The sequence below is a fragment of the Marmota marmota genome, unplaced genomic scaffold (assembly GCF_001458135.2).
Source record: "Marmota marmota marmota unplaced genomic scaffold, marMar, whole genome shotgun sequence".
Classification (NCBI taxonomy): Eukaryota; Metazoa; Chordata; class Mammalia; order Rodentia; family Sciuridae; genus Marmota; species Marmota marmota.
Window position 1 is genome coordinate 552,438 of NW_025999871.1, and position 25,758 is coordinate 578,195.

General features: G+C 42.2%; 1 protein-coding gene across 1 annotated transcript in view; it reads left to right on the forward strand.

The window, feature by feature from the left end:
• Positions 1-17,542, forward strand: part of Gfpt2 (glutamine-fructose-6-phosphate transaminase 2) — a 48,828-nt gene extending 31,286 nt beyond the window's left edge. The window contains exons 9-19 of the mRNA XM_015506427.2: positions 415-532; positions 3,053-3,216; positions 4,722-4,817; positions 4,925-5,022; positions 5,330-5,450; positions 7,859-8,016; positions 8,312-8,426; positions 10,112-10,239; positions 12,833-13,000; positions 14,959-15,120; positions 16,624-17,542. Of these exons, the coding sequence (XP_015361913.1) occupies positions 415-532; positions 3,053-3,216; positions 4,722-4,817; positions 4,925-5,022; positions 5,330-5,450; positions 7,859-8,016; positions 8,312-8,426; positions 10,112-10,239; positions 12,833-13,000; positions 14,959-15,120; positions 16,624-16,668 (1,373 nt within the window). The 3' untranslated portion in view covers positions 16,669-17,542. The remainder of the gene's footprint in view (positions 1-414; positions 533-3,052; positions 3,217-4,721; positions 4,818-4,924; positions 5,023-5,329; positions 5,451-7,858; positions 8,017-8,311; positions 8,427-10,111; positions 10,240-12,832; positions 13,001-14,958; positions 15,121-16,623) is intronic.
• The last annotated feature ends 8,216 nt before the right edge of the window (positions 17,543-25,758 follow it).

Here is a 25,758-nt window from a genome sequence, read left to right on the forward strand (position 1 = left end):
TTTTCAAAAAAAAAAAAAAAAAAACAGACCTTGCTCTAACTGGGACTGCTCTAGATCTAAAGGATTTTCATGCCACGGAGACTTAGCTCCATCTTTATAAAAGCTTTTCATTGTAGATATTTTCAAACATATGCAGAAGTAGAGAGAACAGCATGCAGCTTGGTATAATGGCAACCATTTGATTTGAGTATTTCTTTGTTTTTGTTTGCCTTACTCTCCCACTATAGCCCTTTAAATGCTCTTGAAATGGTACTGTGCTATTTGGGGAGCTTTTAAAGGATTTAGCTGATGCAGTCAAAGCTAAAAATTGCAAATTTCTCCCACACATATTCAAAGGGGAAATGGACTCCTTGCTGACTGTTATGCAAATGACATGGTCTCCTGGGATTTGCAATCCATTCCTTTATTTACTAGGCAATATTGAGAATGTGAAGAATATCTGTAAAACAAGGATGAAGAGACTGGACAGCTCCACCTGCCTTCATGCTGTGGGTGATAAAGCAGTGGAATTCTTTTTTGCTTCTGATGCAAGGTAACTAAACCTTTCTACCTTTCTTTCATGGAATTACATAACCAAGGACTGACTGTCTAAACACAACTTTTTTTTTTTTTTTTTGAGGTGCTGGGCATCAAACCCTGAGCTAGGCAAGCCCTTTACCGCCAGCTATACCCGAGATCTATCATTTCTTACTTTCCCCCATTTTATCTGTTTTCTCAGCAAGGGCATAGGTCAGGGCAGATCTCAGCCCCTGTGGCCTGGAATCCTTATATAGTGAGCATACAGTGAGCAATTGGGGGACTGTCTTGGTTAGCACTAGTGGCCAAAGTGTGGAATCACTGATCATTATTTGCAGCCTGCATGGAATAACTGAACTAGTTTCTGAAACTTTGAAAAACAAAGCTTGAAAACTTGGATTTCTAGCTTTTCTGGGAAAACTAGCAGATCTGAACTTGCTAGACTGTGTTCCCTCAGCCCCCGTTGTTTGTGAATATTCCAAGCCTGCTTTCTTCAGCTAGGCCAAGTGTCTCCAGATCCCAACCCCACCTTTGCCTAAGGTCTGACCATTCTTAAAAGCCAGAGCCACAATTTAGTAGGTTTGTCCAATCAGGCCCTTTATACTTATTCTCTTGAAACTCTGTTTTCCACTTTTTATACAGTGGTGCATATGGTTACTTTTGTGCAGTGTAATGGCTTTTCATCCTTCTTTTTTTTTTTTTTTTTTTCAGATGCATTACTCTTAGAGCCATAGAATTTGATAGTTTTCCTCTTTTCATCAGAAATTTTTAGTGTTTGGGGTTTTGTTGTTGTTGTTTGATACTGGGGATTGAACCCAGGGGTGCTCAACCACTGAGCCATATCCCCAGCCCATTTTATATTTTTTATAAAGAGACAGGGTCTCCCTAAGTTGCTCCCTAAGTTGCTAAGTTGCTTGTGATCCTCCTGCCTCAGCTACTTGGGTTGCTAGGATTACAAGTGAGCACCAATGTGCCCGGCTAAGTGTTCAGTTTTTCAGGTACATTTGTAGATGTGGCCCTTGGAGAATGAGGGGTTTCCCTCTAGTGGTCCTTCAAATACCACCTTCATGGTTTTTAACCATATCTATGTACCATTTGTGCTATTGATTACCCATGTTTCTTTTTCATTTACCCACTTTTCTAACTTAAACTTATTTTTAAAAATGTTTTTTAGTTGTAGATAGACACAATACCTTTATTTTATTTATTTATTTTTATGTGGTGCTAAGGATCAAACCCAGTGTCTCACATGGGCTAGGCAAGCCCTCTATCACTGAGCTACAATCCCAGCCCTTTAAACTTATTTCTAAAAGAAGCTCTCTAGTGTCAAGGGAAAAATCATATCACTTTTCAAACAGATTAACTTATTATAAAATGGTGATCCCACATTTTATGGGTAGGTACACCTTGTAGGTTGCTTATAGATTCCCCTTCTTTTATCTTGCTCTGCATATGTACACATGTATGTGTATTAAGAAACTGGGTCATTTATCAGATGAATTTCCTACTATCAGGTTTTGTTGAATGCATCCCCCATGGCATTGTTTAACATGTTCCTTTGTCTACCATATTTCCTGAAAATTACAGTTTACAAGCTTCTAGAAGTTTGACCTTATTCAGGTATGATTTTTGGCAAGAAAAACTAAGGTGGTGGTGTGTCTTTCCATCAGGAAGCATATAAATAAAATCATAAAAATGCCTCATTGTTTCTCTTTTTGTGCTAGGATCAGTCAGGGATTCAAGCATTGACAGCTTTGTCCATCCATTATAAGACTTCTTGGCTTTTCACCTCTTGGTTGCAACACTCATGGGCGGTCCTTGATTAGAACTATATTAATAATTAGCTAATAATTAGGAGTTCACAAACTGATTATTCTATCATTCCTTCTTTGCCAGGTATAATACTTCTATAAAGAGAAACATGTTTTTATAAACTACAGGGTTATTTTAAAGTCATATTGTTTTAAAAAGCAACAAATGCTTCCTTCTTTCCCTTTCCAATTCAGAATCGTATGTTGTTTCCTGAGTGTTCTCCAATGTTGATATAGTTTGGATCCTGATTTGAAGAAGCCAAGTATAACAGGATATCCAAGAGATTAATGGGGAGATTTGAACAAAGTTGATATTTGATGATATGAAGGAATAACTAATAATTTTAGATATGATGTTGGTATTGTAGTAAGTTAAAATAGTTATTATCTTTTAGAGATATAAGCTAAAGTGTTTACAGAAGAAATGATAAAATGTTTCTATACTCTATAATGGATTAGGGTTAGAGTTAGGTTAGGCTAGGTTAAGTCAGATCAAGCTTAGGGAGGGCTTCACGAGCTTCAAAATAATTCTGGGAGGAGGGGAGAGAGTGTGGAGAAGATGGAGAAGATTCACCTGCATATTGAAGTGCCTAGCAATGGTGTCACTGTCACTCCTAAAACACCACTGATATGGACCCCACATTTAGGAAATAGTGAGTGACTGCTGCTTTGTGATTGTTAAGAGCAGGGTGCTAATTTTTATGCCTCTGTTTCCCTCACACTAGTGCCATCATAGAACACACCAACCGGGTCATCTTCCTCGAGGATGATGACATTGCCGCAGTGGCTGATGGGAAACTCTCCATTCATCGAGTCAAGCGCTCAGCTAGTGATGACCCATCTCGAGCCATCCAGACCCTGCAGATGGAATTACAGCAAATCATGAAAGGCAGGTATCCTCTGACAGTCCATGTGCAACAGCTTCAGGGAGCAGATGCCCTGTGAGAGAAGTGCCTAACATGGTCTGCCCTGCCCTGGGCGGGGGGTCATAGCCCTCTTTGTCCACAGTAGCTACCAGGGCAGGAGGCCTGTGGCTTGCATAGCTGAGAAACTGTGGAAAGCCTGGCCTGGAATCTACAAATAGGGAGTTCTATCTATATCTAGAATCTGTTTGTGCCATCATCTGACTCCCCCATACATTCCTACACCCAGTCATCATTTTTTTCTCTGAGCAGGAGGTTCACAGTAATGGGAGCTATGGACCAATTCTTTATAACTAGAGCCTGCCTCCCTGCATCTACTTTTGTCCCCCTCAATTTCTACTCCACAGAGCAGCCTAAATAAAGCTTTAAGAACATAAATCAGACCCTGTCATCCTGCCACTTAAAGCCCTTCTATTCTCAAAATCCAAACATCCTTTTGCAGCCTATAAGCCTCACCACCACCACCAAAACCCAGCTCTACCACACTCAATCCTTTGCCTTCTATGCCCTACCTACCCTGTCCCCGCTGTCTCACTGTTACTCAGGCAGGCCAACTGCTTGCCACTTGGGGGTTCTTGCATTTACTTTTCTAATCATAGGACTAATTCCTTTTGGTTTTTTTTTTAGTTCCCCTCAACTGTCACCCCTCTGAGTATTCTTCTTTTATCTTTTATCTGCCATGATCCCTCTCTAGTTCCCTCACCTACGAGACCCACCTCTTCACTTGCTTATTTGCATTCTGTGTAATATGCCATATGCAGCAGACAGAGAGAACATTGCTACCAAGTCTCTGGATACCTCTAAAGCATCCAATGTAGCTCCATAGGGGCTTAACCTCCCTGTACCCAGATGGTCTCTTTAATAATCATCCAGACCCATTCAAATCAGAGCCCCAGAAATGCAAGTGTGGCTAGAAAAGGTTTTTCTTTATTACAGAAGCTAGGGGTTATTAGCTAAGAGGAAAATTGCTGGGGATGGAGATCCAGCTCAGTGGTACAGTGCTTGCCTAGCATGCCCAAGGCTCTGGGTTTGGTCCCCAGCACCACAAAAAGGAAAACGAAAATAAAATTGTCTATTTCTTTGGAATTGCTTAATATGTAGTTCCCTATGGGTGGCTTTTTGGAAATAAAGCATTTTACCTTCTTCTGGCCTTGCTAAGGGGAATATGGTCCCAGAGAACAAGCCATGCTGTTTGTTCCTTACATGCTTTCAGCAAATGCCCCCTAACCTTAAGTTGCAGGATCTAATATGTAAGCTGGAGATAGTCATCACACCTGCCTCACTTCCTTCTGACTTTTCACCATGAGCACCAGGCAGGATAATACATGAGGATGACCTTTGGAATCTGCATTGGGCTTTACAGTTGTCACTATCATTATTGCTTAATGACTTTTCTTCCTGGTTAAAAGTTAAGCCATAGAAATACAACCAGATTAACACTGACCCACCTCATTGATGTTTATTTAACTAGGTAATTTCAGTGCATTTATGCAGAAGGAGATCTTCGAACAGCCAGAATCAGTTTTCAATACCATGAGAGGTCGTGTGAATTTTGAGACCAACACAGGTACGGTAATCCCAGTACTGAGCAGGGAGCCTCTGTCTGTGCTCTGTACTAGTGAATGCAGTCTCTTTGTAAAGTCAATGTTTACACCCTGCCATTTGGTCCTGCAGTGCTGCTCGGTGGCTTGAAAGACCATTTGAAGGAGATTCGACGGTGCCGAAGGCTCATTGTAATTGGCTGTGGAACCAGCTATCATGCAGCTGTGGCTGTAAGTGCAATACTCTGAACCCTTGATAATGTGGGAGATTGACAGTAGCCGAGGTTGAGACACTGGTATGAAATTTTATCATACATTGGCTTTTCAAATTTGGCAAAATGCTTGCACTCATTCCCATCAGCCCACCAGAAGAATTGGCACCATGCCCTTTCTTCTGCAAGGTGGCCTGTGGGTGATTGAAATCCTCTCACCATGTGGACAGTGAGGCACTGTGTCATAAACTGTCCTAGAAGCCTAGCTGCCATATGTCCCTGTGGTGCCCATGACTGACTTTAGTCTTCATTCTTATTGGCTTCAGACACGGCAAGTTTTGGAGGAACTGACTGAGCTCCCGGTGATGGTTGAACTTGCTAGTGATTTTCTGGACAGGAATACACCTGTGTTCAGGGATGATGTTTGCTTTTTCATAAGTCAATCAGGTAAGGGATGCAGGCATCATGACCAACTTTATATTAATTCACCTCTAGGATCTCTTCTCTGCACCATACCATATGCCACCTTCCTACCTTCAGTTAATCCTCTGTGCACCTACAATGTGCCACACAATCTCTCATGCACCTGGGTCATTCAACCCTTAAAGACAGTGGTATCAGTGGCACATGCCTATAATACCAGGAACTCGGGAGGCTGAGGCAGGAGGATCATAAGCTCAAAGCCAGCCTCAGCAACTTAGGGAGACCCTGTCTCAAAATAGAAAGGGCTGGGGTTAAGCACCCCTGGGTAAAAGTCCCAGTTTTAAAAAGAAAGGAAGAAAGAGAGGAAGAGAAAAAACTTAACCCTTAAAGGTATAAGTTACTGTAGCCATTGTATGGGGAAGGCAAGTGATGTGTAATGCCATGCAGCCAGGGTGTGACAGAGCTGCAATTGGGTTTAGAATCTAGATACACTGTTTTTTCCCATGCCCTATGGATTCTTCCCACTTCTGCCATTCCAAGTCCAGCTCTTCAAGGACAACTCATCATGGTACTCATAAATATTTGCTGGGTTTACTGTAGTGAAGAAAGAATACCTCTTTGAAAATTCTGTTGGGTTAAATCACCTCATGGTGTGGGCTCTATACCCAAGCCTGGACTTCCAGCTGTGTGCAGTACCCACACTGATCAGCAGGGGGAGGCATGGAGAGACACTGCTCTGGTTTAGTGCAAAGAGCAGTCCCCTACTGAATAAACTCTGCCTGAGCACTAGGAAAGAACAATTTGTTCTACCTGGGTGGGGCAGTGGGTCAGGGAGGTGATACTTGACCGAATGTTTGGAGTCCCCTTGAGCTTTAGGAGGACTTTTGAAATGTTTTAGTTATGAAGAATTCCAAGTTTTTATAAAAGAGAAATTCATATAATGCACCATCTAACCTTGACAGTGATCCACAATCTAGGGTCACCCAAACCCACGTTAACCTCTACCCTCCTTTGGATTAGTTTGGAGTCAGTTCCAGACTTAATGTCAGTTCCTCCCATAAATACTTCAGAATGTTTGATTAAAATGATAAAAGAAAAAACAATCACAATGTCATTATCACAACTGAAAAACTGATGCTAATGTTCTAATATCTACAGGGACTTTTAATACTGCTTTCATTTAAAATTTTAAATACTGTTTTCATTAAGTAAAACCAACACAAACACACTCACCTTCTGTCTGACCAGCTTGCTACCCAGGGGCTACCATGGTCGTCTTTGAGTTGACCATCTCATCAGAGAATAAAATATTTCATGAATTAGTGGGAGCCATTAATAAAAGAATGGAGGTGGATTTCATGTGAAATAATGCAGTATCAGTTCCTAAGCCCTACATATCAGTCAGTGTCTAGCTCATTAATGCAAAAAAAAAAAAAACCCAAAACTATCATAACTAGTGAGACTGATGAAAATAGTGCTTCCTTCCCCACTCACCCCACCATTAGTGCTGAGGAAAAGCCATGTTCTAGTGCCCTATATCTGGAAGTCTAAAGAGAAAAAAGGAGAGTAGAGCTGACCATGACAGCACATGGTAATGCCAACCTGCTCTTCAGAAAAGCTGAGATAAGCTCAGCCAAGAGCAGTGGCAAGTAGACAGAACAACTTCAGCCTCATGTGAACTTGAATGGTTTTAATGAGATGGTCTGGTTTATATTTAATTATTTTTTATTTTGTACTGGGAATTAAACCCAGGGGTGCTTTACCACTAAGCTATATCCCCAGTCCTTCTTATTTAATTAAATTTATTTATTTATTTATTTTGAGATAGGGTCCTGCTAAACTGGTGAGGCTGACCTGGAACTTTCGATCCTCCTGCCTCAACCTCCCATGTTCATTTAAGTCCACATTGCAAGGCTACAAGAAGTGTTTCCTTTCAAACAAGGTCTATTTGAGAAACAATGTATTGGGGCATTCTTGCTTTTTAAATGTTGAATCTGTTAAACCTGAGAACTTTCTGACTAAGGCAACTTAGAGTCCTTAGAAAGGGCACTGGGAGCCGGACCCACCTGTCACCTATAGCTGCGTGGCCTTGTTAGGCATTGATTTCATCCTGCCTCTGAGCCCTTCATCCTCATGGAAAAATTGGGATGGCAGCCCCCACTGGGTTGTCAAGAGAATTCAAAGAAACAGTGGATGAGAAAGCACTTGCCACATAAATAGTAACTAAGTCTTGTATCTAAGAATAAACAGGAAAAAAATGTTGAGCATGTGTTTTCTTTCCTAAACACTGGCTGCCTGAATGTTGGGTACCGATTTCCAAGTAAGAGTGGTGGGTAAATGAATAGAGAGGGCGGGGGAGGAAGGGGGAAGGGTTTAGGCTGGCAGAGAGCCCACACTTGCAGACACACACTGAAAGGGCCCCTCTGTGGCAGGCGAGACTGCAGACACACTCCTGGCTCTGCGCTACTGTAAGGACCGCCGAGCCCTAACCGTGGGTGTCACCAACACTGTGGGCAGTTCCATCTCCCGTGAGACTGACTGCGGAGTCCACATCAACGCAGGGCCAGAGATTGGTGTGGCCAGCACCAAGGTAAGCGGGGAGATCCTGGACCAGGTGGATGGACTGAGGCCTAGAGGGGTTTCCAGTCAACTGTCCTCCTTCCCTTGCTGGGACACTGGGATGTGGTTTGTGCAATTGCCTCTGCTCAGTTGGCATGCCTCTCTTCTCCCCACCCCAACCCCTTTGGTGATTTCCTTCTCTTTATTGACAGTCTCGTTTTATTTATTTATACCCCATTTTCTTGTCTTTGTCTATGTGGTCCTTTAGCTCTTCAAACATCTTTTTGACAATTGTTTGAAAGTCTTTGCCACTTCCTTCTTTGTAGGCTTACACCAGCCAGTTCATTTCTCTGGTGATGTTCGGTTTGATGATGTCCGAAGACCGAATCTCACTACAAAGCAGGAGGCAAGAGATCATCCGTGGCCTGAGATCTTTACCTGGTATGTTCTAGTACTCTACTTTGCCTTCCTTGACTCTCTTCTTTAAATGGTGCTGTTAATCATGCCCTCCTCCTAGAACTTTCTACCCACTGCTAAATCCTTCCAGCAGTTCCCAGTGGGCCACTTCTCACCAGGCCCTGGAACCCTGCACACAGAGCCCTCTTTACCTCTGACCTCATTCCACTCCCTCCTCTTCCCTGGGCTGCTTCATCCACTGAGTAATAAGCTGCTTTGAGCACTGGGCAGACATTTATTTAAAAATGAACATAATTAGCCTGACACTTCAAGAAAAAAAAAATACAACAGTGCTTGTTGCCCCTAATAAACTTCAAACTTGCAATCAGAGTTTAGAATTTTGGAAAACATATCTGCCTCCATGAGCTTGACCATTTCCCAGCTTTTAAAGACTTTTCCATTGAGACAATGGTGATTTTAACAAGTTGATTTTCTAAAACATATTTTATAAAAAAAAAAAGTTTCCATTTTAAGGAGACTTACTTAGCTTTGTAGCCAATGCATGATGCTATGAAATTGTGCAGAGATTAAAAGAGCCATTTAAAGTTTTTTGATAACAAGGGCATGGTGGCCTATGCCTATAATCCCAGAAGCTCAGGAGACTCAGCCAGGAGGATCAAAGACAGCCTCAGCAACTTAGCAAGGCCCTAAGCAACTCAATAAGAGCCTATCTCTAAATAAAATACAAAAAAAGAACTAGGGATGTGGTTCATTGGGTAAGCACCCCTGGGTTTAAAGTGCTTGATAACCCAATTAATTTTAATGTAACTAAGTAGAAACTTTATTTATATGATTTCAAATCGGCATTTGCAACTTCCATTTTAAGAAACAACCACTTTTCAGAGGGTAATGTAATATCTGTCAAAGAAGAACATTCATAATTATTTGAAAAAGTTATTTATTCCTCCCTTTTCCAATTATGAATCTCTGTAAGGCCAGATTATATTCCTGTATTTCAACCAAAATAAAGTCACAAATTGAATGTAGAAGCAGCTCTGAGTCAACAGTCTTTTATTTAAAAATCAGACATTAAAAAAGATATGCAATAATTTAAAATAATGCCTCTCTTATTGTATTTTTTCCTGCAAAATACAGCAGCATAATGGATTTATTGTTATTTTCAATGAACTAATAGATATTTTAAAATTTCTGTGCTATTTTTGAATCTGGTAAGAGCTATAACCCACAAAAACTAAGCCTCTTAAGGACTCAAAATAGTTTTAAAAAGTGTAAAGGATTCTTAGGACCCCCCAAATTGAGCACCTCTTGTCTAATTTATGTTGGCTTTTCCTTGAATCACAGCACACAGTGGGAAAGAGGGACATTAATTTGGAGTGTTCTGTGTCTTGCCAACTGGTGATTTCATATATATGAGCTTCAGTTGCTGTACTATAAAATGAGCTAGAAATTATAATTCCCTACCTACCTTACAGGTACTCAAAAAAGTGTTCACTGAGATATCAATTATCATCTCAACAAATTTCTGGCTGATCATCAAGTTATTTCTCATAATCTGAGTTTAAAATCCTTCTAAACTAATATAAGAAAGCAAAATATCCTGGGTGATTGGAGTTCCAAAGCCCTGTGTTATTCCCCATACATTTCCTTATGAATATTATTTTGAAGTTGAAATGACGGTCTCCCTCTATCCTGTGTATGCATGGCTTAAGAACTGATCAAGGAAGTGCTGTCTCTGGATGAGAAGATTCATGACCTGGCCCTGGAGCTGTACACACAGAGGTCACTCCTGGTGATGGGTCGGGGCTATAACTATGCCACTTGCCTGGAAGGAGCTTTGGTGAGTCCCCACCTCCATCCCCACCTGCTGCCAAGTCCCTATATCCAACAGACTACTGTGAATCCCCTTAGGGCAATATGAGATAGCCTTTGGAGTCCCAAGCAATCAATTGGAGGGAGAGCAGGAAAGGAGCTTGGGGAGAGAAGGTCTTGAAGCCCCACTGGTTTCCCCTTGAGTTTGCACTGAGCACAAGCTCTCAACCAAGTCATCCTAGTTCTAGGGACACAGAGATGAACAAGATAGATGCCTGTCCCAATCTACAGGTGAGAAAGGGACAAAGTACTATTGGGGGAGCCCCTCCCAGTGTCTGATCCAAACCAGGCTCTATCTTGAAAAGCTCATTCACATCTCATGAGTAGCTTCTGAGAGATTGGCAGTTACTGTCCACATGATACCCAGGAGGAAACTAAGCCTCCAAAAGATTAAGTATTTTGCTAAAAAAAAAAAAAAATACATAGAGGAACTAAATGGAACTCAGGTCTATGTGGCCTCTGCTTTTTCTCTCCTACCACAAAGAGCCTGCCTGGGAAGATTTTAACAAACCAGAATTACAGCATGGGGTCTCTGCAGAGTTCCTTGTTATCCCTCAATCTTCCAAGAGAAACTTGAGATTCTGCAAGAATGAGCTCCAAAGACCCTGCATTTTTAAAATTGGTGACTAGCATTTTTACCCCTGTGTGAATTATGATCCATGCCATGTATAAGGGAGAGTTGATGGAGCAGAGGCAAGATGCCAGGACCAGATGGCTACCAAGATATGGGCACAGAGCTATTCAGGGCCTGAGTCTAGTGCTTGTCCTTTATCCACTATTCACTTGGTATTTATGGATCAGAATGTTCAAACAATATCAATGGGATATAATATTTCAAGTAAGGCAGCATTGGGAACCAAGACAAGAATACCACCATTACTGAGCTGGGCTCCCCTCCTTTCTGATGGGAGGAAGTAACTGTTCCCTTCCCATCACCCCCCAGTGGAGAAGCAGTACCATGCTGGTTGCAAGTGGTTCACAAGAAACATTCAGAGAGTACTGTCGGTGGTCTTAGATGGGAACGCAAACTTGATCTCAGTGAGCTCCAATTTCTACCACATCCATCTCATGGAGATTCTTCTATTTATTTTTTCTTACATTTAATGTTTCATTATAAAGGATGTTACAAGGATATTGATGAACACCAGATGAAGAGAGAGATGCATAGGGCAAAGGAACACAGAGTTTCATGACCCCTGGGCACTCCACCCTCCAACAACCTCCAAGTGTTGAGCCATCTAGAAGCCCCCAACACTGTCCTTTTGTGTTTTTATTGAGGCTTCATTACTTAAGCATGATTGATCCAATTGTTGGCCTTTGATGATCAACTTGACCTTCAGCACCCCCATCCCCACCCCAGAGATTGAGGCTGAAAGCTCCAACCTTCCAATCCAGCCTTGGTCTTTCTGGTGACCAGTCCCCATCCTGAGGCTGCCTAGGAGTGGCCAGCCATCAGGTAATCATTAGCATTTAAAGACATCTGTCACATTGAAGATTCCAAGGATTTTAGGAGTTGTTTGTCAAGTAAAGGGGACAAAGACCAAATATGTATTTCACAATATCATATTCAATTCCCAGTCTTTAAATTCAGATCAATTATAAGATTCTGACCCCTGCCAAAGGAAGCTAGGGGCTGGCACACAGCACTTCTCAGGGGGCACAGTGGAAGCAAGGCCTGGTGGGGTGCACTTTTAGCCTCCTGCCTGGCTTGGGGGTAGGGCTCAGCTGTAGTGGCAAAGTGTGCTGGTGAAAGATGCATATTCAACTGTGTCTCCAAGTTCCTCTTTGGGGAAAGAAAGAAATGTTTAGGCTGTTGCTGGCACAAGTCAATGGCTCCTCTGTGGTCACTTGGAGGCTGATGCTCCAGCTGTCTGCAACTTCCAGGGAGGAGCCTCACTCCTTGCAGTGTTTCCTTGACCCAAATAAATAGCTCTAGGGAAGTAGAGAGATGTTTTCTTTGCTGTCTCATCAGTGCAGTGACATGGATTTAATGATAACTGAATAGAAATATATCTACCTGGACATAGGAAAAATTCAAATAAGAGCCCAAGGTACATGATTTTACTTAATAGGTCAGTTAAGGCAACCCTTTGGAAGTTGTTAAGGGTGTAAAATTGGGTAATGATGCATCAACTAATTGAATAAGGGCAAATCTAAGGAAGAATACAACGCTGTCATTATAAATGATGACTGTGGGGAGGCCATGTGGCTGGCTAAGAAGGGGGAAGAAGACACGCTAGACTGAGGCTGACTTTTAGTGAAAAGTGGGTGGCCGAGCATGGAGCTGAAGAAAGATGGACCTCTGGAGTCTGGAGGCTGGCCTAAGGACACATAGGCTGTGAGCTGAGCTTTGTGCATGCCTAAACAGCAGCCAGCTCTCTCTCCTGGTCCTGGCTTGCCCTCGCTGCTGTTGACCAGTCCATGTATCCATCTGCCTTGCAACCCTCAGCGCTTACCTTCCAAAGTCAACCCTTTCCCAGTACCCCTTTTCCCCTCTGGTTGATATGCTCCAGTTTCCTGTCTACCCAGTGTGACACTAATCCCAACTTGTGTTTCCACAGAAAATTAAAGAGATAACTTACATGCACTCAGAAGGCATCCTGGCTGGGGAGTTGAAGCACGGGCCCCTGGCGCTGGTTGATAAGCAGATGCCTGTCATTATGGTCATCATGAAGGATCCTTGCTTCGCCAAATGCCAGAACGCCCTGCAACAGGTCACAGCCCGCCAGGTGAGGTCTCTCCGCAGGGCTGGGCCACCTCTCCTCTGTTCTCTTCCATACATGGCAACCTCTCTCACTGCCTACCAGCAGTAGCATCCATACCTCAGCATGACCACATACTCGCTTTTAGGCCCCCTTGTGTGTGGTGCACATATTTACAAAGGAACTGAAAGCCAGCCTGCAGCTCTCTAATACAACAGCTATTCAGTGAGGTCAGACTATCCCTAGCTACCCTGGATCCTAGGCCTGGAGACCAGAGGAAGTGCTTACAGTACATAGGAGCTTTTCCCCCAGGGTTGCTGAAGGGCAATTCTGGTGCTAACTAGGCAGAGTTAGGTGAGATTTCACAGAGTAAGGGCACGGTCCTCCACAAGACTGCCCTCATTTCAGACACCAAACTTGGGGTTTATGGGCCATCTACAACTTGCTGCAAATTTTGGAGTTCCCACAGTCCCCTCAGATTCAATAGTTATCTAGAACAACTCATAGAATTTAGAAAAGCCTTATACTTTTAAAATTTTATTACAAAGGATACAAATTAGGACTTGCCCCAAAGAAGAGACCTACAGTGTGAGAGTTCCAAACATGAAGGTTCTGTATCTTCAGGTTGAGTCACCCTCCTGGTACATCAGTATTTACCACCAGAGAGCCCTTCTGGAATTCAAGAGTTTTTATTAAGCAGGCATGATGGATTTGATCATTGACTATGTGATTCAACTTGCTCTCCAGCCTGCCCTTCTGTCTTCTGGGCTTGAAGTCCCAATCCTCTAATCACATGTTGGTTTTTCTGGCATGGTCAGTTCTCATCCTGAAACGATCTGTGGGCCCATCATGAGTCATCTCATTAGATGGACTCAGGTACAGTCCAAGGCCCACTGTGAATAATGACATTTCTATAACTCAGAAAGGGTTTTTCATCTCCCTCCTAGGAACCAGGGATAAAGGCCAGGTTCTTTTTGTTTTTTAAATATATTTTTTAGATGTTGATAGACCTTTATTTTACTCATTTATTTCTATGCATTGCTGAGAATCAAACCCAGTGCCTCACATGTGCTAGGCAAGTGCTCTACCACTGAGCCACAACCCCAGCAGATTCTTTATTATACAGTAGTTTTTCCTGAGGTAGGAGGACAGAACCCCCACAGATCCATTCTGTGAGGGCTCATGAAGTCACAGGGAGATGAAATCCAATAGGTTGCTCAAGCCAGCTGCTGCCACATTTGTCTCAGCACAGTGATGTGCGGAGAGACAAACAATCACATCATTTCCCTACTGCAAACCCTCTTGCAGCTTCCCTTCAAACTACGGTGACTCATAAGCCTGCATTATCTGGACCCTTCCTCCTATCTCACTGGATTCCAGCCACTCCAGCCTTCTTTCTGTTTCCCACTCATGCCAGATTCATTCCTGCCTCTGAGCCTTTGCAGTGCATATTCTCCATCTGGAATGCTCTCCCCACAGATCAGAGAGTTGCCCCTTTATCATGGAAGCTCTCAATCTGAATATCTCCTTTTTTGAGAGACCTTCAAAAACCTCATTAATGCCTCTGAATCACATTGCCCCGTTTTAGTGCCCTTGTGGCATTTGTCTGAAATTCATCTTTAGTTTTTTAGTTTGCTTGTTTGTGATTTTGTTTTCCATCACTAGATTATGAGCCCATTAAAGTTAGGAGTAGGGCTGTCTGACCCTTTGCAAGGCACTCTAAAACCACTCAGTAATGGGGCATTAAAGGACACAGCAGGGTGGCAGTCACCTTGTCAAGAAAAGGGAAGAAACACACCAAGAAGAGTCACACATTGTTTTGCTTAAGTAGATCGTGCACATCACCTTACGGGTGCATAATTCCAGCAAAAACAATAGACTAGTGTTATCACTGCAGTAATACTGATTCCTAAAAACTTGGCTGTGTGTGAAGTATTGCCTCTTTCAGAGACGGTCTGTTTTATGGTCCTATTTCTCTGCTTTAGGGTCGCCCAATTATACTGTGCTCCAAGGATGACACTGAAAGTTCCAAGTTTGCATATAAAACCATAGAGCTGCCCCACACTGTTGACTGCCTCCAGGGAATCCTGAGCGTTATTCCACTTCAGCTTCTTTCCTTCCACCTGGCTGTTCTCCGAGGATATGACGTAAGTCTAAAAATTGGACTTGACAAAGGAGGAACATAACTCCAGAGTTCCTTTTTTAAAATATATTTCTTATTTTTAATTGACATGTATTTGTACATATCTGCAGACTATAGTGTGGCATTGCACATTATACAATGTGTCATGCCAAAATTCAAAGTTCTTTAAATACTTATTTGGAGTTGTCATAAGAGAAATAATTCCTTTATGCTAACTTCCTTTTAAGATAGCTTGTATCCCCTGAAAACAAGCTGAGAACTGCAAAAACAGAAAGACTATCATTAAGCCATAACCCCATTACCAGAAGCAATATTAATTAGCAAATTTAATATTTTATTCCAGACATTCCTATGCATGTGAATTTTATAAAAATACTTTTCAATATTATATCAAGAATAAAATTTTGCTTCTTACTTTTTTATCATATTACAAGCATTTGTCACATTTTTATAAACATCACAATATTTAATCATTGCATAATATTCCACCACAATTTTATAACATGATTTTTGTAACAATTACTTAGTCAGTTCTCTATTATATAAACTGTTTCCAATTTTTTATCTTCATATATAGTACAACAGTGAATGTTTTTGTACATTATCTTTGTCCCACATTTAGGATTTGTTCTTAGTCTAGCAAATGATTCAAAATTTTGAGTCTTCTAACACATGTCAGCAAATTATTTTCCAGAAAAAAAAACAATTTATGATATCACTAGTAAGAGCACATATTTCATTGTGCAAAGAAATAGATGTTTTATTACTATTTTATTTTGAGAAATTAATTTTAAAAATACATAACATTACAAACAACAATATAACAAACTCATGAACCTGTACATATCACTCAGGGTTGACATTTGCTAACATTTTGTCTTATTTGTTTCTTGTCTGAACATATAAACAAAATAAAACGTTGCAAATAAAGTTGAAGCACACTTTATCAACCATTCCCAATTATATTTCCTTCCCAGCCTCCTCCCTAAAATAACAGGTCTTTAAAATGTGTGTGTATCTACAGCAGAAAAGTGCATTTTTAAAATTGTGTGTGTGTGTGTGTGTGTGTGTGTGTGTGTGTGTGTGTGTGAGAGAGAGAGAGAGAGAGAGAGAGAGAGAGAGAGAGAGAGATACTGGGGATTGAACCCAGGGCCTTGTGTATGCTAAACAAGCAAGCTACCACTGAACTACATCCCCAGTCCTGAAAAGTGAAATTTTAACAGTACACTTTGAGCTAGCAGTTTTTAAATGCATGAATCATATTCCTTTAATAGCACTAACATAGCATGACACGTGTCATGTGCACAACAAATGTTTATTGAATGAACTAAACATTTAACACAGTTAATGAAGATTCTAGAGTAAGGGATTTTCTTTTAAGATACAGGCGTCAGGGTAGCTCATGGTTGGAGGTGACCAGGAACACCTGGCACTGATAATAGTTGTTAAGATGTAGTGTATTGATAAGATCTGTGGGGTCCTGAGAAGTTTCTTTCTTTCCTTGTAGGTTGACTTTCCAAGAAATCTGGCCAAGTCTGTCACCGTGGAATGAAAACAAGACCATAAGGAGACCATCACCAACTTTGGTCTGCTTCAAGACCTATCCCAACTACAGGGATGCCACATGGGGAAAGAGGGCATTCTGCGTGTTCCCAGTAGAGCTGACAGCTTCAATGTGCCTTGTACCCAAGTGCTTTTGCTTATAGCAAATACTGTTTCTCTGTGTCCTGAAGTTGCCAAGGAGAAGGGGATCATTGTTTACACATGGGGATCAGAGCAGACTTTTCCACTACTGTGCAATAGAGATACAGCTCTCTTCAGAGTAACTGTGAACCTTTTTTTTAAACCAACACTAGTTAGTTTTAAAAGACAAAATATTTATAATGATGATTGTATAGCTTTTAAGTTATTTTTCTAGTATTTGGCTTTCTATAGCCATGGTAACGCCCAGACGTGCATCTCAGCTACCCAGTGCGCTGTTTCTGGACTCATTCCTGGCGAGTGGCATTCATCTCAGATTTGAGCACAAAGCATTGACCCTCTGGACTCCTTTCTATTTTCCCTTCCTTTCTAGGCTGCTCCTGATTCCTGACCCCTGACATCAGTGAAGCCTTTCTAGCCATCTTCCTATAAATTCCTATAAATCCAATCGAAACATCAATTTCCTTCAACATTTTCTTCCTGTCTGTGGCCCAAACCCTTTCTGCTCTCTGACTTCCATTTAATGAGATCATGGTCTTTTTAAGCCCAGGCAGCATTTTGGTCCCTGCTCCCCTCCCATAGTAAAACAGCTTGAAATGCCCTGTGCAAGAGGATAGTTTTGAGTGGGCTGCCCTGCTCTCTATTTAAAAGCGTGCACAATCAAAGTACTATGCAATTTTAAGACAATAAAGATAGTACAGGTTTTTTTTTTTGTCTTGTGTGTATGAATTTGATTAGCTTCATTCTTTTTGTGTGCTTTGGAATTTGAGGACTCCTAAGGAGCTCAACAGTATAGATACGGTTTGAGTGTGTCCCTCAAAAGTTCACATATGACATTTAATCCTCACTTGGAGGTATTTGGAGGATGAAAAGTTAATCCAACTATGATGTTTGGAGGGGTCTTTGGGAGCTGATTAAAATTAGGTAAAATTATTGGAGTGGAGGCTCCATGATTGAATTACTAGTGGCTTTATGAGAAAAGGGACAGAGAACAGAATATAAGTATGCACATTCTCCCTGTTATCCCCTGTACCACCTCAGGCCTGTGCCAGCAAGAGGGCCATTGCCAGATGCTGCCCTCAATCTGGCATCTCCAAAATTGTGAACTAAATAAATCTCTTCTCTTTATAGACTTTTTCAGCCTCAGGTATTTTGTTATAGTAATGCAAAACAGACTAATACAATCAGTAACTGTGAGCATCGTCCACTCACCTATGACCTGTGTGCTTCTAGTACAAAAGTAAGGACTGTTTTACATGAGACAAGAAAATGCAGACTGGGGACTCTTGGCTAAGGGTCTGATAAATCTGGGTTGGGTTGGGTCACATAATATTGCTTAATAATCCAGCACCTAGAAGCAGCATGGAGGGGTGAAACTCTCAAATTGGTATTTTCCCCCCAATAAGCTTATTATAGTCACAGATCTTATTACAATCAGGTAGAAAGAAAGCCAGATCAAGTTCTGAAGGTTTATCAGGTTGGAAGTTAGGGTCCTTCTCACACACAGCTTAATAAAATCTTCATGACAGCTAATTGGTGGGTATAGCACTTGTATCTCATTAAACCGTTGGTCTGGATGACCTATAGGCTCTGTAACAACTTTACCATCCTGTACTATACTCTCTGCTTTCTCTACATTTTCAGGTTAACAGTTAGAAGCACTCATGGGAAGTTTAGAAGATAGTAGAAGGGCAGAAATCATACAGATGGTCCCCAACGGATGATGATTCAATTTAGGATTTTTTTTTTTTTACTTTACAATGATGCAAAACCAATATGCATTCACTGAAACCATGTAGTATTCATGGGACCATTCTTTTTTTTTCATTTCAGTACAGTATTCAAGAAATTACATAACATATTCAATTTTTATTATAAAATAAGCTTTATGTTAGATGATTTTGTCCAACTCTGGACTAATGTGTGTTTGCGTTCTGAGCATGTTTAAAGTAGATTTAAAAAGCTGTGATAGGTAGGTTAGGTTAGATGTATTAAATGCATTTTCAATTTAATAATGTTTTCAACTTATGATGGGTTTCCAGACATAACCCTACATAAGTTGAGAAGCATCTGTATTCATATTTGTTCTGGCAGAGGCAGATAGAAGTGTGGCTTCAGAAGACAGGGGGTTCTGATATGGCTCTCTGGTACTTCCCTAAACTCACTCACCTCAGGGCTCCTGGTAGTGATGGCCACAGAGGTTTACTGAATCTCCTCCAAAACTCAAGAGCTTGGTAGTTTTCCTTAACCTGTCTTCCAGTACTCACAAATTAATGAGGTGGTAACTCCTGAAAAAAATAACTAGACTGGTTTTCTTCTTCCTGACCAAACCATGGTCAATACAACTCTTAAGATTAGGAACTTACTGCTAGAGACAGTGGCTTACGACTATAATCCCACAGACTCGGGAGACCGAGGCAGGAAGATCACAAGTTCAAGGCCAGCCTGGGCAAATTAACAAGACCCTGTCTCAAAGTAAAAAATATAAAGACTAGAGATGTAGCTCAGTAATAAAGTGCCCCTTGGTTCAAGCCCAGTACAAAAAAAAAAAAAAGAAAGAAGGAAAGATTAAGAGTCCATTTATAAACTAGTCACAACATTTATATCCAATTAAGGCCTAAGACATAAAAAAGTATTTCATCTTTATCCCAAGAAGCAATGACCATCCTGACTTTTGTGCTAATTGCTCTCTTGATGTACCTTCTGGTTCCATCTGTGTATCTATCCTCATACAATGTACAGTTGACCCTCTGTATCTATAGGTTCCACATCCTTGACAATCAACCACAGATCAAAAATACTTGGAAAAAAATCCCCAGAAAGTTCCATATGTAAAACTTGAATTTGTTGCATACCAAATACTATGCTGAATTCATATAAAGTGATGTGTAGTCACTGTATCAGGTATCATAAGTAATCTAGAGATGACTTAAAATATATGGAAAGACATCTGTAGTTTATATGCAAATACTATACTATTTTCATAAAGGACTTTGAAATCCTTGAATTTTGATATCTGTGGGAGGGAGGGTTCTGGAAACAATCTCTTATGGATATTCTGGATAACTGTACTGCCTAGTTTTGAAAATGAGGACAAACACACACTGCCCTCGCTGGAAGGAGGCTCCAGGAGGGGAGCTGATCAGTTTCCAAGTGGTGGTCTGACTTCCACTTCTCTGGCAGTTGACAAAGCTCCTTCTGGGGAAGTCATGAGTAACATCATCAGAGGGTCTTCAGAGACACAGGGCTAATACAGCTGGGAACTTGGCAGGGTGAGGTGGGGACATGCAGCTGAAATATGGTCAGAGGGAGGAGCTGCTCTGTACTCTGTTTCTAACCTCACCATGGCCTACTTCCAGTTCTTGGTGCAAAGTGGAAAACTTTTGTGAATAATATGCATATCCTCAGCAGAGCAGGAGGGGAGAGATCCTCTTCAGCACCTGGTCAAGATAAGCCAAATACTGTTGAAAACCTGAACCAAGCTCTCCTGGGCATTCTGTCCTCAAGTTAAAAGATGGCTCTGTGTACATGAGGCTCTTAGCAGTGACAGTCTGCCTCTTGGGTCTCATTGCTGCATTATGGTTCAATTGCCCTTCACATCTGTGCAGAGTTTTATGTCAGCTTCACTTTTCCCCATCCTCCCAGTGATTCTTTCTCATCTCATGAGTTGGTTCCTGTTTCCTCTCTCTCTTCTTTCTTCTGAGTTTCCTTCTTTTGTTTTGGTGGAGCACATCATTCTTGAGGTGCTACAGTTTGAATGTCTCCACCAAAACTCATGTTTAAATTTGACTCCCATTGTCAGTTATTAAGAGGGTAGAAACTCAATCTAACAATGGCATTTGGTGGTAGAGTGTTTGGGAGGTAATTAAGGCTGAATGAGGCTATGAAGGTGAGGCTATAATCTAATGAAATAGTGGTTTTATAAGGACAGGAAGAAAGACCTGAGCTAGGACACTCTGCCCCTCTCAGCACATGATGTCCTGTATAGCCTCAGGACTATAGAGAGTCCATACCAGCAAGGACCTTACCAGATACAGCTGCCCAATCTTGAACTTTCAGGCTTTAGAACTGTGAGCCAAATAAAACCTCTTTTCCTTATAAATTCCCAGTATGTGGTTATTTAGTTATAACAACAGAACATTATTTAGTCCATTCAGGTTGCTATGACAAAATGTAATATCACTAACTAGGTAGCATAAATATTAAAAATTTATTTTTCACTGTTCTGGAGGCTGGGAAGTCCAAGATCAAGGCACCTTCAGATTTGGTGTCTGGTGGGGGGTCACTTCCTGGTTCATACATGGAAGTCTTCTCTTCGTGTTCTCATATGGCAGGAGGGATAAGGAAGCAATATGGTTTGTATGTGAGGTGTTGCCCCAAAAAAGACCATGTTAGAAAATGCAGGAATGTTCAGAGGTAAAATGATATGAGAGCTGTAATCTAATCAGTGGGTTAATCCACTTGATGGATTAATAATTTGAATGGATACTGGATGGAAATCCATGTAACCATGGGCAGGGGTAGGGGTTGGAGATAATGGGGGTCATGCCCTTGGGGATCATATATCTTATCCCTGGCTCTTTGTGCTCTCTCCCTGCTTGCTGGTTGTTGTAAGCGGAGCAGCTCTCCTCTGCCACACCCTTCTGCCATGGTGTTCTGCCTTGCCTAAGGCCAAGAACAATGAAGTTAGCCAACCATGAACTGAACCTCTGAAACCATGGGTCCCAAATAAAATCCTTCTCCTCTAAGTTGTTCTTGCCAGATATTTTAGTAAGAGTGATGAAAAACTGTCTAACACGGGGATATCCCTGGGGCTTCTATTTAAGAGCACTAATCCATTCCCTAAAGACTCCACTTCTGATACCATCGCACTGGAGGATAGGATTTCAACATACGAATTTGGAAGTAAAGGAGACACAAACATTCACCCATAGCAAGAGGTAAATTTTCTGAGCACTTACAGGTCTGGAACTAACTTTATTATTCATACTCAATTGAGGGTTTACCCAAGTGCAGAATTCTAGGTTAGAAAAAAATTTCTTGTTCAGAATTTTAAAGGTAAGGCTCTACCATCTAGGTCCCACTGTTGCTATTGAGTCCAAAGTTTCTCTGATGTGACATGACACCCTGCACCCCCTAGAACTTTCCCAGATTTCCAAGCAGTGCATCTTGGTATCAACAGGCCATTTATATACTCAGAACTTCTGATTTGCCCACCTAAAATCTGAGCAGACACCAGGCGCAGTAGCACACATCTGTAATCCCAGGGGCTCAGGAGGCTGAAACAGGAGGATCTTCAGCAAAAGCAAGGTGCTAAACAACTCAACGAGACCCTGTCTCTAAATAAAATACAAAATAGGGCTGGGGCTGGGGCTCAGTGATCGAGTGCCCCTGAGTTCAATCCTACTTGGGAGGTTGAGGCAGGAGGATTGCAAATTTGAGGCCAGTCTGGGGTTCATTTTTCCACTGGTGTAAATAAATAAAGAAAGAAGTAGAGACTATATGGAGAAGGAAATTTTGAAAAAGAAAAAAACCTGTGCTGTTCAGAAAAAAAAAATCACATCCTTAAGACAAGATCTATTCATTTAAAAAGTATTCAATACACATGAGTATGTCCCTGCTCTCTCAGCTGAGGTGGCCTAGAAGCAATGACATCTGAGTAGCAGCAAGCATACCCAAAGTTTGGATCTTGGTTTCTAATGCCACTCTCCTATAAAAGCTACCATGGATTCCTGGATAAATAGCATGGGGCAGTGAATATGCAAGATAAGTCTTTGTAGGTGACATTCTTATTGTCTTCTTTTATTCCTGTGTTCTGAGATATTACAATGTGGTATCTTGGGTCTCTTCATTTGGTGTTGACTTCAGCCTGGTAACTTATGCCCATAGATTCTGGAAAATCTTCAGTTATTTTGGTTGCTGACTACTGTCTCTGTTTCTCTTTCTGGAATGCATATTATTCAGAGATTAAATTGATGGATTGGCCTCTGCATTTCTTACCTTTTCTATTTGTCCATCTTGTTGTCTTTTTGCTCTACTGATTGTGAAATTTCAGCTGTGGCACTGAGGAGTGGCCAGAGCTGAGAGTCAGGACAAGGGAAGGAGAGACTGAAAGGAAGCCAAAGGAAGCTAAGGATTTTGGAAGGAGAGAACAGGAGGTGACTTTCATCAGAGAAGGAACCTAGCCAAGGACCACAGAGCCGAAGATAAGTACAGGGAAAAAGGGGTAGAGACAGTCAGGTAGCTGGGAAGCAGACTAGAAAGGGTTTTGCTCTAGGTAGGGAGGAAATTAATACAAATTAATTTGCAATGAGCTATCACTATATGCCCACTATGATGTCTATACTTAAGAATAGTGTCAAGTGTTGGTTATAAAACACAGAGCAATTGGAACTCTCATGTGCTTTTGGTGAGAAAGCAAAATGGTGTTATCTACTTTGCAAAAACATTTTGGCCCAAGGCAAAGAGCTCCACTCTGAAAATCTCAAGTCAGGAACTAAAGTTTCCTCTGGCTTCTTGCCCCCATGTCCCACCTTTCACTAAGACTTGAGAATTTCAACTTTCATTCTTTTTCCTTTATGTCAAGCTCATTTAAGTGCAATTTACATTATTAAAAGTCACCCTTTTGTAGGTGCATAATTCTGAGTTTTGACAAATATAGTCATATGACCACTACAATTACAGTATAGAGTGTATCATATCCATCACCCCAAAATTTCAAGGTGGCCTGCTGTAGTCATTATATCAGGCAATAAAAGGGACTGATCTGCTGATAAATGTGCAACATGTGCAAGTATCAAAAACATGATGCTAAGTGAAAGAAGCCAAGCATAAGACTACATCCTTCATGATTCCATTTGTATGGCATTCTGGAAAATGCCAGATATCAAGTTAGGAAGAGGTGTATATATATATATATATATATATATACACACACACACACACACACACACACACACACACGTGTGTGTGTGTGTGTTCCAACCCATTAGGAAAAAGCATATCAGTGAGCTGACACCAGCCCTTGTGCCACAAGGCAACAGTGCCAGGACATCTCAAAGGCTCTTATCTCCTCAGTCCCCTCTCATTTCTCTCCAGCAAATCCAATGACTTGTGGTTCGTTGAACACAGCATACAGTCCTCCTTGCCTAAGCCATTGGCCCAGCACTTTCCTACTGGTTTTCCAGTCTCAGCTGGGGCTTCCTCCTTCCCAGGAGTACTCCCTCAACTGCTTTTTCCTATCTGGCAGGCATGATCAGATGTCATTTGTGTACATGTATCCCATCTGGTTCACATCACACTTTTGGCAGGATATTCTCACTTATAGGCCTTGACCAGGATTTTTTGTGCTTTTCCAAGGCATTGTCAACTCCTCTCTCTGCCATGTCACTTCAGGCTCTGCATTCATCATATTTCATAAACAGAAAAAAAAAAGCAGCATCTCTGAAATAAAACAATGCTTATAGAAAACCAGCATGACATATGTCTAGGTATGAATGTATATATAGTGATTTGGGGTTATTTACCTTGCATAGGGTGTTATAAAATCAGCTTTGTCTGAGAACTGATGGCCCCTTCCTAATCTGAGGGGAATAATTCATGATGCTCCTTAGTGAAACCAAAGGCTTTTTACTAGTTTCCCATAATGGTAATTGTTGGTAGTGTTTTCTCTTGTGCACCCAAGGTGGCAGGTAAGGCTGAAGTGAGAACAGGTATGGGCACCAGTCCACCATACACCTTTTTCAACACGGCCTACACTTAGGAGCTGTAATAATTTTAAGCAGGGATGAGCAATACTCAATTTTAGAAAACTCCCTCTGGTGGCCAAGGTGGAGTGGCTAAATGGGGAGATCATGGCAGAGTCCCTTCCTCTACCCCACTCCTCTGAGGCCTTGGTGCTTCCACCAGTCTGGCTCAGGAACCTGGGTCAGGAGCTTGCAGCCCTCCCCAAATTCTGCCGCCACCTTTCATACCCCAGCTCCTTGACCTCCCCATCTGCCCTGGTTACTTGGTGGCGTCCTGTGACCGCTACTCTACCTCCAGAATTACCTTTTCAAACACTGCCTCCTAGTCCTCCAGTCCCCAAAGCCCAACTCCCATAGTCTCTCCCCATCCATAATCTCTAAGCTTCCTTGCCTCACTTCTAACTTTACTATCCAAATTCAGATCTGTCAACACCTCAAACTTTGCGTGTTCCCCCAACCTTTTATACGAACCTGGGCCTGCTGGAACCCAAAGTGAGGGCCAAGGGCTGCGGAAGCTGCCTCAGAAGCAGCTCACTGTCAAAGGACCCCAGTCCCTAGCAGTTCCTCAGCACTGCTCAAACCCCTTCTCTACCTACAGAGGCCTGACTCCTGTCACCAAGAGTTCTCTCCCTTCCCCGTCACCGACTCATCGGGATCATGGTCATCTCTCCTCACTCCTCCCTCCCTGCAGTAGCCAGACTTCTGGCCGCACCCCTACAAACCGATTCGGTGTGGCAAGCGCAGAGTCCCCAGCCGCAGCCAGCAAGAGTCCAGAGACCCAACGCTCCTCCTCCCTCCTCCCTCGCCGCCTTTGCCTCCACCTCCCGGGTCCATTATACCGCGGGTTCCTAGCAGCCGAGGCCCCAGCCTCCCTTCCCTTCGCTTTGGGCTCTTTCTGAAACTGGCGGGCCCAGGTCCTTTTCCAAGCCGCCTCGCCGCTAAGAGCCTGCACCTGCAGCCCCGAGGCCCTACTTCCCCCTCGGACCCCACAGCTGTGAGGTGTCCACCCTCGCCGGTCCGGCCCTCGAAGGCTCTGGGTCCCCTAGGCCCACCCACTCCGCGTCCAGCCACCTCCCCCCTTTTCGAGGGCGGGCTAGGCAGGCGAGCCAAGCCGTGCAGAGGTCTCCATCCCGCTGCGCTCACAGCGCAGACCAGAGCGCAGTAGCCAGACGGCCCGCTGGGCTGAGCCACCTAGG